The 18,145-nt window shown below is 37.7% G+C and overlaps 1 protein-coding gene across 1 annotated transcript in view; it reads left to right on the top strand.

Annotated features, from left to right (window-relative positions):
• The window catches only part of LOC133110161 (CUB and sushi domain-containing protein 3-like), a 317,158-nt gene that overhangs the window by 108,705 nt on the left and 190,308 nt on the right, over window positions 1-18,145 (top strand). The window contains 1 exon segment of the mRNA XM_061220063.1: window positions 6,716-6,923. Within this exon segment, the coding sequence (XP_061076047.1) occupies window positions 6,716-6,923 (208 nt within the window).

Genomic DNA, 18,145 nt, shown 5'->3' with positions numbered 1-18,145 from the left:
ATTAGTTGCCAACAAATGTAATTGTCGATTAGTTGGTGACATCATTGCATGTTTTTTTCGCGCTGACTCGGAATGCTCTGACTTCTAGGCATTACCGCTTACTCGAGTGAAGTGAACAATAGCGTGATGGCAACACCTTCACGACCAAAAACCACCATGAAGTGGTTTATTTCCTTAGAACTAGAGTGGTTTATTCCACTTATACCACGTCTACTCCCCAAAATAATAATTATGCGCTATTTAAAATTCCCATTTTTTGGAGAAAAGAGTATTACAGTTAGGCTATCTATGTGCATGTCCGCAGAATATAGCTACGCCCTTGCTGACTAAATGGAATTGAGCAATTAGCAATGGGTTTAGCGATCACTATCTGCACAGTCTGGATGAATCATTAAAATAACACGGTTTAAAAATTTCGCCCATTAGCTTGAAATAAATGCAGCTATGTAACTAAATCATGTTGTCCATGTAATTATACACATCCAGTTACACTGCTACAACTTGACCCCCGTCACTAATTAGAGTTTAGCTGATGTTAACCATGCAGTGCCCTGCCCATCTTACTTAATGTTAATTAACCTAATGTTAACATCAATGTTAGCGACACTGTCCGTAGTCTTTAACGTGGCCTGCGTATGCGGAAACTAGGACTAGACCACATTGTATTCATTTGTTTCAACTGTTCTATAGCGATATTGAAAAAAACTGTTGTAAATGGCATCTTAAATAAGGGATACGGGATACCGGGCGTTTACATTATTGTTCTCGTGGTGGGCGAGCATTTCTTAAAGGGAAAACATTATCCAGTCATAGCGCTGGGTCTCATCAAGACAGACTTTTTGACCAACAGACCACTTTTTCTGCCCTGCACGTTATCTGTAATAATAATTATACTATATGTGCTAAAAAGACAAAAGGTTTTGGAGAACCCTTTCTTTTTCGATATAATTTTGTTGACGGGTAACGTGTTATGTTGTTGTTGCAAGACAACCTTTGCCGGAATTGATGCCATTATGTTCAGTTGTGACTGTAATCTCTAGTGCTTAATGAGCTTGCGTATTAATTTCAGAACGGTGAAGAGGCCACTTTCACTGCAACTACTTCATAGCTGGATTATTACTGTACATTTACGGGTTTGAATTCCATAATACCACATTTATCTTTCAAATTTTCACAAAATAAAGACAAGACAAACTTTAAATTAACGTATTTTTAATGGAACTATGTTTGATGGTAAATGTGTTCTTCCGCTGAACAGTAGTTTATTGGTTGCCAAGCAACGGTATTGCTAAGGTTATTATCCCCACTGCACTAGTTAAGCAATGGTACTAATGTTAGCTACTTGCAATAATGTATCCCCACTGCACTTGCTAGCTTGCTTACGTTACACCTGATGACACAGGCACACAAGTATTTTATCTTTGTTGTAGACATTTATCAGGACAATGTGCAGTTATTGAAATAACTCATAGAGTCTTTATGACCGAGTCATCATTTGCTTCACCGGGGTTTAACGGTCTTGCTGGTATTTCGATCCGAGGATGTTGCCTTAGTTGTTAGTTATTTTCTTCGATCCTACACCTTTCCAAATCCCCGAGAAGGTCAAAGAACACTTTTTAAAATCACTTTGATAACGTTAGGGTACTTGTGGCGAAAGGATTATAATGTTCATTTCAGTAAAAAAGTAAATAACGATGATCTACAAATGCGGAGTAATATTACAAGATGTGTGAACATTCCATTTAGCCGTGCATATATCATGGATATTGGCACGCCTGGAACGTAAACTGACCAATAGAGGCAATGGACCGGACCTATCCGTTGTATAGTAACCTATTATTCACGACAATCCTGTTCACAAAAACAAATTATACTGGAATTTTTATTTATCTTTTCTATCAGCGAGAAAGTTCTAATCTAAGTGTTAAGAACTAATAGTATTAATCTTCATTGTCTTTATTGTTAGTTAGCACATGCCTAAAACAACCTCAAGCTATTTCAAAGCTCATGGCTAAATATGAGCCATTGAGTAATTGTGCGATTCATAATCCGATTATTCGATTATTTGTTTCAATAATCGATAGATTATTCAAATATCAAAATAGTCGTGAGTTGCAGCCCTTGTGGAGAGGCTACAGCAGCAGAAGACCAATAAGTCTAATAAATACCAAATATAGTGCTCCCTGATTGTATATGTACTGACATCAACGGATCCAGCTTTATTTGTACACACTTCAAGCTACAGTATATAGTTCTTCACCATAGTCACCATAGTCACCATCAGTCCTATGGTTTGAAGAATCAGAAGCACATATCAAAACATGCCTCCCGCTTGAGATGGCCCAGTCATTTGAATGGAAATTATTTTGTATCAACAATCAGTACAACCACACCCCTGGATACTGAAAACAGAAAAACTGTGTTTGCGTTGTGTCGTAGTATTCACTTGCTTGCAAGCTAACTGAAAACAAATTATTTATTTTTGTAACAGTTTCAAATTTTGTGTTTCAAGCAGCAAATTCTGTTTCATTCCATATTTGCCATGGCCTCCATAAGTCTTGGGACCAAGACATATTTTTTCTTGATACTCCAAAGTATTAGATTTGTAATCAAAACAATGCGGTGCAAATTTTCTGAAGGGTTTCTGAAATGTTTATTAAATTTTTAAAATTATTTTGGTTCCACCATGTATAAATTAAAATACAGCAAATCTGTACCACCACTTCTTTTATATCAGTGGGGTGCAACATTTTGTGTTGTCTTCTAAGCTCATGTCAGTGCGATGCAGTGGTGTTTGGAGAGCTATTGCATAGCCCACAAGCCCTTGACAGCCCCTGAGGTCTCCAGATATCAGAGCATGGTTGTCATCCTCACTGACTCTATCCCTTAGCCCCAAGGGACACTCGACATGACATCTCTCTCTCTTTCTCTCTCTCTCTCTCTCTCTCTCTCTCCCCTACAACACATATTGCTGTGGCTTCTTCACCAACACTCACCTCAGAACCGTCCACACCATTGAACCTCTGTACTTAAAAAAAAAAAAAAAAAAAAAAGTTCTATCAATTATGACATTTCATTATCTGATTACCCACATTTTCACTCCAGGAACGTGTGAAAAAACTACATAAAAACAAATTTTTAAAAAGTATTTGAAAAATGTTAAGAAAGTTAAATAATATAATTGTCAATCTCTCTGTAATTGAACCTGATATGTCATGAAATGTGAGGAAGCCCTCTTTCTATAAATATCCGCCCGTTGCTTTGCCCATTTCAGCCTAAGAATATCAGCTTGTGTCAGCATGAATTCTTACGCACTGAACCACAGCCTGTTAAAGAACCTCTTATGGTAATTCATATAGAATCTTAATCTTTAATTAAAAACATTTAATAACAAACTTTCAAGTACCTCTACTGCTTGGATATACTGTACTTCCTTTCCCATGTGCATACAGTACTATGTTCCTGTGTAGCAAAGAAAATATGCTTAGATTTTTATGACGGACATTCCTTTAAGTGGATTGATGATCGTTCCGATACGATTTTGTCGTATTTAATAGCTCAGGTGCAGGGCAATGTGATGGTAGTCATCATATTACATAAACATTAGAGCTGATATAGCATGAAATGATTTGAAAAAAGATGCATTGATGCTACAGAACAAGCCGCATAGGTTGATTGCTTTAAAATCAGTAGGAAGATTTAGGAAAGCTAATTAAGCTACTGGATGCTTGCATGTTGATTGCGGAGGTTTACTGCTGCAATACCATTTTTATGTTTGATTTATTTACTTGAGGATGAAATGTACATGTACAATTCTTTCATATACACACATGTACACTCGTGCTCCTGTATGCATGAAATAGCTGAATTAATTAGAAATTATGAGATGCAAAGAAATCCCCCTCTGCATGGAGTTATAATGGGTTGGAAATAACCTGAGCACAGACACATTCGCACGGTGTGGTTTAGATGAGAGCTGGAGGCAATTTGGAGTCCAAGCCTGGATCAGTCCAAGTAAAGTCCATTCAACACTTGGGTGTCCGTAGCCATGGTGATAAATGATTTTCCCTCTTACTGCAGTCAGAGCAGTGATCTGGTTTCTGAAAAAGTCAACATTCATTTGAGAGGGGGAGAATGCTTCCATTTTCTAGCATTCATTGAATGACAGATAAGACATCTGTTATGGCAACAACCTCTGAGAATTTTTTTCATTTTCATGAGAGCATTTCTTAGATTAGACTCATTTATCAGATATGAGATTTTGAAATATTTTTGTAGGCTGCATGCATTTTACATGGCTGTGAAAAAAAGCAGTAATTATACTGGGTACTTCCACAGACGCCCACTCAGTCGTGTCCAGACAAGCACAGATTGGGAAGGCCAGAGCGTGGGAGAGATCAGGGCTCTTGGCAGTTCTTTGAGCACAGTCAGTGAGTGACCCCATGAACCTGGCATCTAAACAAGTCACTTCACTCTCATGCAGTTTCTCCATTTTGTTGATAGATATTGATTTTTACATGTATCTATTATCGGCATCTAGTGTTTCTTGATATCATGGAAATGTCAGTGTCCACAACAAAAGAGAGCAATACAACACGTGAAAGATTGACTTGCGACACACACATACATATAATATTTCACCACAATTTGTGCTCATTGTTTGATATGTTTAATGGGACAGTCCCAGTAATATACATTTACCAGAGCATGTACACAGCTCGTAAAGTATGTATTTATTTCCCAAGCTGAGGTACTTCCTGAGAGTGGTTCAGCCCTTACTGAGCACCAGTCTACTGTATCGCTTTATTCTGTAACATTATATTTTCATAATATTTCATTATTTACATTACTTACTATCTTTCTTTCACGGGTTTCAGAATGTAATCTAATGGTATGATCTGAAAGCATTATTTAGTGGTTCAGAGGGAATACAATAGCTGACAGGGGGTGAGTGTGGCACTGCACGTCTGCCTCTGTGCACATGTCCCTACAGCTATGACAGGCTTACTGCCCACTGTGCCCACACAGAGCCTCCGTCCTGGTGCTTCTGCTCTTGGCAGGCCCTTCTAAAGAGGTGTGAGAAATGTGGGATCTTGGCAGGGCACAGACTCACTGGAGGCTCTGTGACGCCAGTAAGCCAGGAGTGAGGTCAGAGGCGGAGTCAGATGTGGAGACCTCTAAGGGCGCCATTGTGACTCCTCAATGAGTAAAATCAACGTACTGATTTTTTACTGTTGAAATTAACTTTCTCAAATGAGCCATGCATTTTTACATTTAGAAAATAGAGCTTTCGAGCTCTGAAAATTAGAGGGGGGAAGTTTCATAACACAGCCAGCATCATTACTGTTTCCATTGATAAAGGTAACCAAAACAGTACATGAAAAATCTGAGCTGTGTAGATTTTTCATGTACAGTTTTTCTTTATCATCTTTATCTAAGGTACCATTAATTCTGGAACTGACTGTATATTCCTTCAGTGAGTAAAACAAAAAAAGCGAATTAATATTTTACATCAGAATTATGCTGCTGATATAATTTTCTTGTAGAAAGAGTTAATTAATCATGAATCTACAGTTTCTCAAGTGGTTGTATTTGGGTACATGGGGTACATGTTTAAATGCTACAACATTATTATTATTCTTTATACTGTAGATTATTATTGAACCATCCATCTATCTTGCTTCTTCCAATAGTATATAAATATGAAAATATTAATATTTAACATGAAACCCAAAATGGGACTAGGAATGTGATCTAAAATGTAAATTGATTGATTGTGTGTGTATGTGTGTGTGTGTGTGGCTATGTAGGTCTGCATGTGAGGATGTGCATTGGCATTAATAAGCGAATGTGTATACATGGAAACAATGTGCATTTCTGATCGCTGGCTACTGGACTGTATTTATAGTATGCATGTATGGTAAATACATAAATAGCATATAAATACAATAACCATATTGTACACAGACCTGTCTGGATTTCTTTATCTGTATATAAATGTAATAGGCCTACTGCATTTGCATCCACATCTGAGAGTGGAGCTTGAGAATGTAAATCCAAGGTTTTTAAAATTAAATTTAGCTGGGTGAAAACACATAGAAAAGATTTACTCTGCTGGGATATACAGCTGCTGATTTTTATTCAGAAAAACCTTGTTGGTGCAGTCCATTTATACAGAATACAGAGATCAAAGCTGTAATTCCACATCATTTCTAAAGCAGATCTTTCATGTGATAAGATTTCTACTCAGGGCTTCAAATGTGGGATTCTTCTTCTTCTTCTTCTTCTCCTCCTCCTCCTCTTCCTCCTTATTTTTCTTCTTCTTGATACATTTCCTGTTATAAGGATCACCAAAATTAACTAATTAGATGGTGCATGTGAACAAAATAAATAGTTGTAAGTCAAAATGCAGGATACATGTTGCTTAAATCCAGGTCATTTTCCGTTGAAAGGGATGGCTATTTTCTTCACACCACAACATTATGTACTCTGTATAGTCAGAAAAATGGTGGTTAGGGAGCCTGATATGGAGGTCCACTTGTATAGTGCTGTCGATTATGCCAAATCTTTAGTTAGTTTTTGCTTGAACAAATAGACAAAATGCAAACAATGTCAGGCTCCCTCAGTAAGGAAAAGCATTTAAATAGTGTCACCTTGTCTACTGTGAGCTTAGTCTGAAAATTGAACTGAGATCTGTATGTGTTTCATTTGACAGCTGAGGACACTTGTGGTGGGACACTGAGAGGTACAAGTGGAATAATTTCCAGCCCAAATTTCCCGGGTGAATATCACAACAGTGCAGACTGCACATGGACCATCCTTGCTGACCCAGGTGACACCATCTCCATCATCTTCACCGACTTTCAGTCAGAGGAAAAGTACGACTATCTGGAAGTCGAGGGCTCTGAGCCTCCGACAATATTGTGAGTTTGGAATTTATTTTGCAAATAATAATTCTTATGACATATTTTCAGAGATGTATTGAACCCCCCACACACACACTTTAGCTGATTACCTGTAATTTGTGTGAACCATTGAACCATGAATACTTCAAATCTCTTAGCACACAAGGAACTGCTTGTCTTTTTCTGTGGCCCATGTCTCTCACTGCCTCTATTAATTCACCCAGTAGCATTATGCTCTTCTCAATTATGGTAATTCAGGCATGTCTCCCAGCTATTTCTGCATTTCCCCACCTATTCTGAGCTACCACCAGCTCTGGACCTGCCTTCAGGGAGGCATGTTAACCCTGAACTGCTGCCACTCTGCCCTGCTGCCATTGGCAGTCAAGTAGCCCTTCCTGAGCTTCCTAAAGGCAATGCTTCTGCCAGCTAGTGTTTGGTTTAAGATGAAGCGATGAGGCTTAACTCTAGTCCTAAAGCATTGGTTCAGGCAAAAAACATGGTGGCGCTATAATTTTAAAAAATATATTTTTAATTTGCTATATACAGTACATCAAACTCGATGCAGTAAAGGGGGTATCATTGGGCTCAACTTTACAGGATGCTTGCTGAGCATCGTCAGATTTGATCTTTTTGTGGTCAGAGCCATGGGTGAAGGACCCGGGGAGTATTTCATGAATGTGTTAGCTAGCTGCATAACTGCTCTGAGTAAAACCCAGAGCAGCTCACTATAGCCTATACGACAAAAGCAGCCAAATAATATCTTATCAAGTCTGAGAGTAGGGAATCCTTTATCTTGGACCATTCAGCAATGCCCCCTTTACCACATTTGGTCACGTATATTATTATTGTTATTATTATTATTATTATTATTATTATTATTATTATGTTATTATTATTTCAGTGTGCTCAATTAGGAACATGTTGTGAATTCCAGGTGGTTTATGTCAAAATGGGTCTACTCAAATTGTCTTGTGATAACGTGCACTCCATAAGCAAATCATTTTAAATGTCCACAGCTAGCATATTTCTTTCATGTCTTAATATTTATCACAGGTAAATTTTAGGATGTCTGTTCATACATTTTTCATAATCATATAAATATCTGAAAAAAGGTAGATGACTGTCAAGGAACCACCCTCTCTTTCACAGCAGCTTTCTGATAGCTTTAAGGTAATGAGGTATTTATAATTTATTAAGGTATTTTGTCTTTCTTAAGCCAGATCCTGGAATTAATGCATCCTATATCCCATGTTTAATTCATCAAGCAAGACAATTACCTATAAAATATGTTCTGCACTTTGCACTAGCTTATGCTTTATCCAACAGTTTTCTGGCAGCTCTTGCTATTGTTGACAGCCTGACCTTGTACAGACATTGTATTGAACAGAATAGAATACACTTATACCCCATAGGGAAATGCACATTTTACCACATATGATCTACACAGTAATGGTGATTCTAAAACATGTATACTGGGTTCTAAATTTAGTGAGAATGAGAAACCGAGAAACCAGAAATGTAAATGCACATGCTACCGATATGGTGGTATATGAATTAAGGAAATACAGTGCTGTGAAAAGGTATTTGTGTCTTCTTCTGCATATTTTCCGCATTGAATGATTTTAGATCTTTAGACCCAATAGAGATGCTGTGGCAGGACCTGAAACAAGTCGTTCATGCTTGAGAACTTACCAATTTGCCTAAATTAAACCAGTTCCGCAAAGAGTAGGCTACAATTCCTCCACGGTGATGTTAAGGACTGATAGCAAATTTTAGGAAGCGTTTGGTTGAACAAACAGAAACTAATGGTGATGCAAGCATGTAAGCTTAAATTGCTTTTTCAATTGTCACCTTAAACTTAGTTTGGGTTTTTAACTTTTTTCATACAATAGGTAATTTCGGACTCCTAACGGTCAAGAGAGGAATAGCAGCTTCTCTGTGAACACACTGATGTTGAAACGCCATTGGCTGTGGCAATTAGAACCGATTTTAAACCAATGAGCTTGAATTATTCTACAGCTATACAATGGTTTGGTACAGAGTGCCGGCCCATCAATTGTATATTTTGAAACCCGGATTTATGGACTATAAACGCAGGCAGAGGGTGAGTCAACATGTCAGTGAGCCCTTTTCAATGATACGAAGGGATTTACTATGGTCAATGTTTTAACACAAAAATCTTACCTATTGTACCTTTAAAGTAATGAAATAATTATATTTGAAAATGTTTTGTGTTTGTGTTGGTAAATTTTTTTACCAACAATTAAAATAATGTAAGTAATAAATGAATTCCCATTCCCGTTCCCATTCTTACAACTACTTTTTCATTACTAATATTATAATAACTTATAATAAATTCATAGCTTTTGGAAGGAATACACTCCGGTATAATGTTTTCAAAAGCAAATCCAGTTTATGTAACCGATTTATGCATTTTAATATTGATTTAGTAAACATCCACACACATTCACATGGTAAGTGTGCTGCTTCTTTAATCCCATAAATAAGGAAGAGTTCACTTCGAAAGCCATTCTGCACATTAAAAAACCCAGAATGTTGATGCAGCTGATTTCTTTGATACTATTTTATAAAATTCTGCGGGTAGGTTTCTGTTGGAGTGTGATTTGAATGAAATCGTATACTTATTATTGAGAAGTGTTCTGTCATCACATCATTTCATTTGGTGATTATTTTGAGCATGTTCGTTTTTTATACTAGCCATTTTCCCCATAAGAGAAACTCATGAAACTGTTTCTCATTTCAGCTTCCATTATTGGGAAATTACACGGTGTGTGATTGTCTAATTGAGTCACCACATTTGAATTTGATAAGTCTTATTGCTATTGTATATAGATACTGCATGGTATAAGCTGAGCTTAATAAAAATATGTAAATGTTGCCATTTTAATGTGGCTCCATTGAGGCATTAGAATTTTGAATAAATGACAGGTCCTTAGCATATAAGTTAGCTAATGGGCTGTGAAGCTATAATGACTACTCTTTTGGAAAGTAAACAAATGCATACAATTTAAAAGATACTCTGTGCTATGGGTTCAAGTTTAATTGCTTTTCAGGGCAGATGCATTTATCACCATGCTGTCTTTTCCAAAGTGTGGTATATAATAAAAATAAGCTTATAAACATTAACCCTTTTAAGAGCTGACAGTATTAATGCTGGTGTATTTCCAGCAGCTTTATTACCCAGCAACATTGTGGTTCTCAGCACCTGAAAGAGGGCTGTGGGGCTGGACGTAATTAGTGCTCGGTTTGGAGACCATCTGGAAAAGCCCAATGTGGTGTTAAGCAGCTTTCAGATTATAATGGCAAGGCTCTTCGCTTGTCACCTAGAAAAGCACAATGTTTTTTTATATGTGAGCACAAAATATATATGAGTGTGACATCAGCAATAAGGAAGAGGAGTGTTTGATGGCTCTGAGTGCCTATTAATAATTGTGGGTCGATTCAGTTCACTTGGCTATTGTATGAATTGCCAAACAAATTACACATGCATAACCATCATATTAACTCGATAGTTCAGATTTAAATGTAAGGGTCTACTGCAATTTGTAATACATACACTGAAATTATTTGTTTAAAGCTCTCATTACATAAGAATTAAAGTTGACTATATATTAATATGACAGGATTTGTTTCCCACATCTGAATACATTTTGGTATTTGCCTGTTCTCACTTCTACTATCCAGCTTACCATTAGGAACTGGCTCGATACAAGTTAACTGTACAATTCAATGATAATGTTCATTCAATAGTCACTACACTAAAGACACAACAAACCTGTTCCATTAAAATGCTGACATTAGGCTATGAAAAGCTTTATTTGATATGTCTGTATTCCATGAAACTCCTTTTGTGGAGCTCAGGGAGTCCAGTAATACACAAGATTTTTTTTTCTTCTGTTTTTCAAGGATCAACTAACAAAACTGCACATTACAAATGTATTGGTTTTTGCCAGTTGGATGTGGTTAAAGGTCAAATTATATGAACTTTGCATTATATGAACTAGGGCATGCCGCCAACCACATATTTGGGCACAGGAATTAAAACCAGTGGGGGAATAGCCAATGGCAGACTACAGTGATGGGACCACTATGCCAGATCTGTGTCTTAAATATTTCCCAGCAGCCATCCTCTTGCTGAATGGTATACCCCTGCCACCCTAAGGCATACTGTAGATTCATACTTATTGTTAACCTCACACCTTTCACATGGCAATCTTACTTTCATGTTTGTTTATTTACTTGTTTAATTGTTTATGGCAAGGTTTGGGCATGCAGTGTAGCATAATAGTTATAGAACTAGGCTTGTAACTCTAAGATTATAGGCTTGATTCTCATGTAGGGTGCTGCGTTTGTACACTTGTGTTTGATACTTAAATTAACCTGCATTGCTTCAAAAACTATCCAGCTTCCCAACTAGATTATACTGTGTACTGTGTATTGCTCTGGATCAGAGCTGAGGGTGATTTCTTTGGTTCTTATTTTATTGACTTTCTGTAACTACTTAAAGAGACTTGTTCACACAAGTGATGTAGTATTGAGCGCAAGCACAGGGCTATTCAGGAAGAGTCAGCATGCTCCGTCTGTCCAACCTTGACTCATACCCTAAGCATAATTTGCAGATTAATTTTCATTTAGCGTTTTTTGATTCAGGTAATTTTGAGAGTCATCCAAATGTAGTCAAAACAAAAACTGAACCCACACTCTACATATTCATAGAGTTGCATATTAAAAGAGAGTATATCAAATTCCTGAGCTCATCTGTGCCACCAGCTTATTAATTTTGGCAAAATCACATTTTAATGTTGATGGGTCCCCCAGATGGTTCATAGTGATGAGTCATGGGGCCAGCACTGACCCCTGAGAAGGACAGCCATCAGAAATGCTGTGCCTTTATGTCTCTGCCCATTTGTCCACCTCAGTGACAGAGTGAATTCAGCCAAGTGCTTTTTAATATGATTGTGCTGAAAACTGTGTCCAAATCTCTTACATTTTCATTACTGCTTTGTCTGACTTTGATTTTTGCAAAGCATATGCATAACTACTTATAGATTTTTATTTTTTTTCTGACTAGACTTTGCAACATTTTCTTTGTTATTTATTGAGTGGAGGTTTACAGGTGCCATTTATGAGATCTTATGAAGTCTTTAATACTGTATAGAACATTCCAGATGCACTCACTGCTATGTGAACAGAATTTATCTTCATGCATACCATGTAATTAAAAATGTTGATGACCTCATAATTGCTGATGATCTGTGATTTATTTTATTTATTTTTATAATTGCATAGCTGGCATGGTGAGGAGCTTGACTGGCTTTGAAGCTTTGATCTGTGCCTTTTTGGAGAAGAAGCATTCCACCATCCGTGTTAATAACAGGAGTGACACTGATTCTCACAAGCCAGTCATTCAATTCCGTTCAATTCACACCACTTCTGAAAACATGCTTGACTGATAGACTTTAATTTCCACCCTTTATTATCTAACCAAACCTTTGCCTTTTTGACAGCATCCATATGTGTGTATTCCATTTACAGCCAAGAAGTTCAAAATGCTCTGCCTTTTTCATCATAAATTACTTTTCAGTTAAAGGAACAGTCAAATTCCAAATTTTTGCTATTTTAACCATAGATGATACGATTGAAACCAATTACATTCCTTTCCATCCAGTACAAAAATATTAGACAATATCTACATGCTGTATGCTAACTGTGCTTCCTCCATGAATGGCTGCAGACGGAATGTTTGCTTTGCTAATTAGTGATGGAAATACACCTTCCTGCATCTCCAAAAGTGGTGGAAAAGAGTTATTTCCACATGCATCAGACGTATTTATAACAAGTAAAAATAAAAACAGAAAACTTTCAGAACTATAGTTGACACTCATGTATCCATCCACTGGGTGCAGTGATTAGTAGCTACGCAGCACTGCTTAACATGTAGATTGGGGGGTTCCTGGTGTAAATTTCACAGCCTCGCACCAGAATATTACTGTCAACAAAACCCAGCTGACTGAAGCAATGCTGCTTAAACTGTTAGCAAACTAGCTGCTAATCGTGGCTGACTGAAAGTGAAAATGAGGATCATTTTGAAGTTGATTCAAATTGGAGCTTCTTCACCATCTGAGCGTATCACTGACTGTAAGCTTGCACCGCCTCTGCTACTCCTACTGCAGCCATTGTACTGCATACCTGGCAACCCCTAATTCACTCTTCAAGTAGCCCTGCACAGAATCACTGCCCCCAGTGGATGGATACATGGTTTGTCAATTATAGTTGTGAATTTAGCTACCTCTAAAACAACTAAGATATGATCTTTCCGTTTTTTATTTCTAAACATACAAGATGCATCATGTAATTAACTCAGCTTTGCAGAGAGGTATCTAGGTGCATTTCTGTCCCTTCATTTCATAGAGCTAATGTTGCTTCCATCAGCAGCCATTGATAGTGCTAGTACGGAATCAGACGCACACGGATGAAATTGGTATCAATCTTATAATCTAACTTCGGTTGAAATTTCCAAAAAAGTTAACCTTCAGGTTTCTTCTATAATTGCACTTAAATACATAGATAAATAATAAAGGAAAAACAGACAGTCAATTCATGTTGATGCAGGATCATTTTTGTGATTAATCTGAACTTCCTGTCTGCTCTTGTGCCGCGGGACCTCGGATATGGGTTTCTGCTTTGTCTGCTTTTTTTCTGTGACATTTTTCAAGCATAACCTTTAACTTCTCTGCTGTCCTTGGTTTGTGCCCATTTTTTCAATTCTCCAACTTCTGCTGTGATAGTTACTGTTAGGTCAGCAGCACAACACTTAAGTACACCAGAGCTGACTGCACATTCCATAACAGCTGGTAAGAGAATCCACATGGGAATTGTAAATGTTTTTTGATGATGTCTTTTTTAACACAACGTTTAAATATGGAAACCCGATAGAACAAACCTTCAAACTTTGGCATTCCTGCCTGATTTGAAAATATTTTCATTGAAAATATTAAAGAATCCCTTGTGTATATGGCTATACTGTAAGTACATCTGCAAAGTATTGTACCAATTAGAGGTTTCTCAATATAGAATTTCTAAGCTAATACTACCCATTACATAAATCTTCCCCTAGTAAAAAATGTTTTGAAAATACCAGTGTGATATATCAGGTGTAAATTGCATGACAATTCGTAGCAAGTACTATAATAATACTTGAATGGCCCTGGATCCTGCAAAAGGTCATCCACAGATCTAATGATGTTTTCAGTTAGACACATTGGTCTTGAATAAAATGGTATATGACTTTCCTGGCTGACAGTGCCTTGGACTGCTGTTCCCCAGATCTGGAAAAGATCTATCAGACTGAAAGATGATACTGAGCTCATGTAGTTTTCTCCACAATACATACAAAGACTCTTGACTACAACCTCTTCTAAACAAATGTTTCTACTTGGTGCTATTCATAGTCTCTGATGTTCCCTTGCTTCCAGAAGATATTCTGATATATTTTAAAATAGACTAATGTATGATACTGCTCATTGTCTCTGTGGCCTGATGGGATTGTGTTGCTGGTGACAGGCTGCAGGTGATTATGGTATAACTTGAACTATTTGTCGAGACCTTTGTTATTTGTTATTCTTTCATGAACTATTCATGATTTTAATTCTAAGCAAATGAAAATGTCATCCAACTAGCCCAAACACTAAAAATAGATAGTGTTACACATTGAATAATGCAAAATAAACAGGTATAAAAGTTTATACTTATAAATAATAAAAAGAACAATGTCTTCACATTGAAAGGATCCAAGAATCAGTAACAAGTAACAAGGGGTGGCCTCTAACTTCTTCCAGAGCTGTATTTCATATTGTTGTGATGATTACATATTTCTAAGGCAATAGGTGAAGATTGCTGAATGCTTAATTGCACATTGTGTGCTGTCACATAAGGTAAACTAAATTTGTTTACTAAGCGCAAGTCTGATTCAAACATGTGCCTACATCTACAATGTTTTGACAACCTATTTATCTTACTTTAGAACCCGAAAGTCTTTATAGCTTCATAGCTATACCTTGTCTGGCTCAAGATATCGCATTGCCTGTGGCATTAATCAATTAATGTCCCGGTCATCAGCACAGTTCTCCAGAGGTTGTCTAACCTCATTATTGCCTAACCCTATGCAGAGCAATGCCTGTTGTGTTTCCTTTTCTCTTGAAGGTCTTGCCCCTCATAATATATTTTAAATGCATGTTTGGCATGGTTTCAAGTAATAATTGTCCTTAATTTTGTCTGACAAACAAAGGCAAGTGTTAGTGGTGTATTAAGTAGATTTCTTAAACTCACAAAACTGTGCTTGTGAAGAAACAATCTACAGTAAAGCCTCCATTAGACACAGGGTATGTAACAAAGCTGGTCCCTTAACAGCCAGGAACAAAAACATAAAAATGCAAATAAACACTGGTCCCCAATAATAGCCAGGGAATAATCCAGAAAGCAGTCTGTCAATATCTCATTGCAGTGCAGTTAAAATGTTGTAGCTAGCAAGCTGAGAGATGTTACCATTCGGCACCAGAGACAATTCGCTAATAAATTTAAACAAGATGCTATCACATAACGTCTTATTTGGAAAACAAGAGTGGATCAGCAACGAGGGAGGTTGGAATGGACCCCAAGCGAGCGTACAAACGGAAGGGGGGAAAATGAAATGTTTATACATTTTCACAGCTCAAAGAACTGGAATGCAGATGTAGAAGTTCATTGCTACTTCACAGTGATACTAACAATATTTTTAGATACATATGCTGCCTGCCACGTATAGATATATAGTTCTCATTTTTCTTTATCATACTGTTATAAAATCTCTGCATGACATTAAACCTATAAACTGGCAGTTTCAATGCCAGTATCCTACTTTTATAATGAAGTGTAGCCTACGTCAGAACCATTAATAGATGCTGGTCTCCAACAAATGCAGGGCATTACTTGCATTGTAAGCAGTGCTAGGACTAAGAATTGCAGTTTTATGGTAATTAAAAGTGAACCATCGAGAAACATTGATTATATTTATGTCTCTGTTTCTGTCGTTCCACTTTATTGTGGCTGGAATATCATGTTCTGACTTGGGGAATATCTTACTCTGATCTGAATATTTTCACTGCTAATATTCACTGCACCCACCATTTTGAAGACAGGCCTTCTTTTGTTTGAACCACACTTTTTAAAATATAGTTGTGATGATGGAATACATGCCTGAAACTTGTCAAAAATAGTGTATGCACAGTGAAGGTGTTACGTCAACTATAGATTGCATGTGGTCCCTATTGGACTCATTGAATTAACACGGGACATTTTACTGTGTGGCATGCACAGAGGGTAATTTGTGCAGTTTGGGTCAATATTCTCACCGAGCACTTTTAATAGGAATATTTGTAATTTATTAAACCTACTTATTAATGCAATTGTCTAATCAGCCAATTGTGTGGCAGCAGTGCAATGCATACAATCATGTACATATGGGTCAGGAGCTTCAGTTAATGATCACATCAACCATCAGAATGGGGAAAAAAAGTGACTTTGACTATGGAATGATTGTTGGTGGCAGACAGGGTGGTTTGAGTATATCAGAAACTGCTGATCTCCTGGGATTATCACGCCTACTAGTCTCTGGAGTTTGCAAAGAATGGTGCAAAAAAAAAGAAAAAACCTGGATTGCAACCTGACCTGGTCTGGATCTGAACTAAACTGTAAGAAACTGTCATTCAGGACTTGATTGGGTAGCAAAGCCTGTACTCAGACATATCCAAGAAGCCATCAAATAAATGCCTCTGTTGTGTATAAGCACTTACTTTGAAACATAACCTTCATGGAGAGACACTGTCTGCTAAGCTGAAGGTCCCTCATTTATCTTCAGGGTGATACTCAGTCACTTGTCGGGGATTCTACAGGCCTTAGAACAGGTGGACCGCTAGTTTTCCTTTAAGCAGCCAGGTGTGTGTGTGTGTGTGTGTGTGCGCGCGTGTATGTGTGTGTGTGTGTATGTGCCTGTGCTGGGGGAGTCATTGCCAGACTTTGAAATGGCTGAGCAATGGGATTCACAGATAAAGAGCCATGATAAGTATCTTCTTCCTTAAGCAGATAGAGTGGGAGCAGCATTATGCTCATCTAGCCAGAGACACCTTGTAGAGATGGAAGTGGGGATATGAAAACTCTGATAAGTGCTTCCACATTATTTCCAGAAACAGTGCATCTAGAAATGTACAGGAAACTAAGCACAGTGACTTACCTGTCATAAAGAGCATGCACTCCCTGACAAGAAGATAACTCACCATGAAGACAAAAATGGAAATTTCTTCAAAACAACGGGCTCTATTTTCATGTTTTCACTTTATCTGTGTATAGGTGCTGCTCTCTCCACACTGCATTCCTTTAATAATGCTTCTTTTTCATTTAATATGCATACCATGAATCAATAACATGGAAACATTAGGCTGGGGTAATTTGGATGAAATGTGAAATGGCAGCTTCCTTTTGTTAGGCTCTTTCATCACTAGGATTTCTTCCTCTCCTTTAGGCGTGTCCAAGTTAAATATTAGAATTGCGTGGAGGATGGCTGAATAGCTTGCTGATGAATCGGCAGTGTTGCTGCAACACAGGTCTCTGAAGCCTTTCCCCCGTTGCTTCTTATTGTCACCATCAATCCACTCGCGATTCAATTCATTCCAGTTATAGCCAAGACCTTGACGCACTTTCAGAATGCAGGAAGGCAGGAAATGTATTCTGATTTGATGAGTGACTAAGGGCTTTTTTGTATGCCTGCCGTGCTTGCGTCATTTACATCCCAGCAAATGGTAACCAGCCCGAAAGGCCAACCAATACAACTGGGGTAAGAAATCGATTACCCCATCTATCCTCTGAGATGTTAGGTCCCTTAGCTGTCAATCAACTGACTATCAGGGTAGCAGTACGATGTAGTTTGGCATTCAGGTTGTACTCACTGCAGGTTTCAACCCTGCCATTGTTGTGTAAGGACACAGACCAAACTACATTTATGGCATCCAGGCTGCAGCGACCCTAAACTCATGTGTGTACATGCATGCATGCGTGTGTGCGTGTGTGTGTGAGTGTGCATGCATTGTTTGTCATCACACATGCATTTATTGGTATTGATCACGTCTTGGGTGTATTAAATATTTATTCTGAGGCTGTAGCGTGAAGTAGTGCTGAATGAATTGAGA

The sequence above is a fragment of the Conger conger genome, chromosome 1 (genome assembly GCF_963514075.1).
Source record: "Conger conger chromosome 1, fConCon1.1, whole genome shotgun sequence".
In the NCBI taxonomy this organism is placed as follows: Eukaryota; Metazoa; Chordata; class Actinopteri; order Anguilliformes; family Congridae; genus Conger; species Conger conger.
Note: the sequence above shows the minus strand (reverse complement) of the source record. Positions and strands in the feature narration are given on the sequence as shown.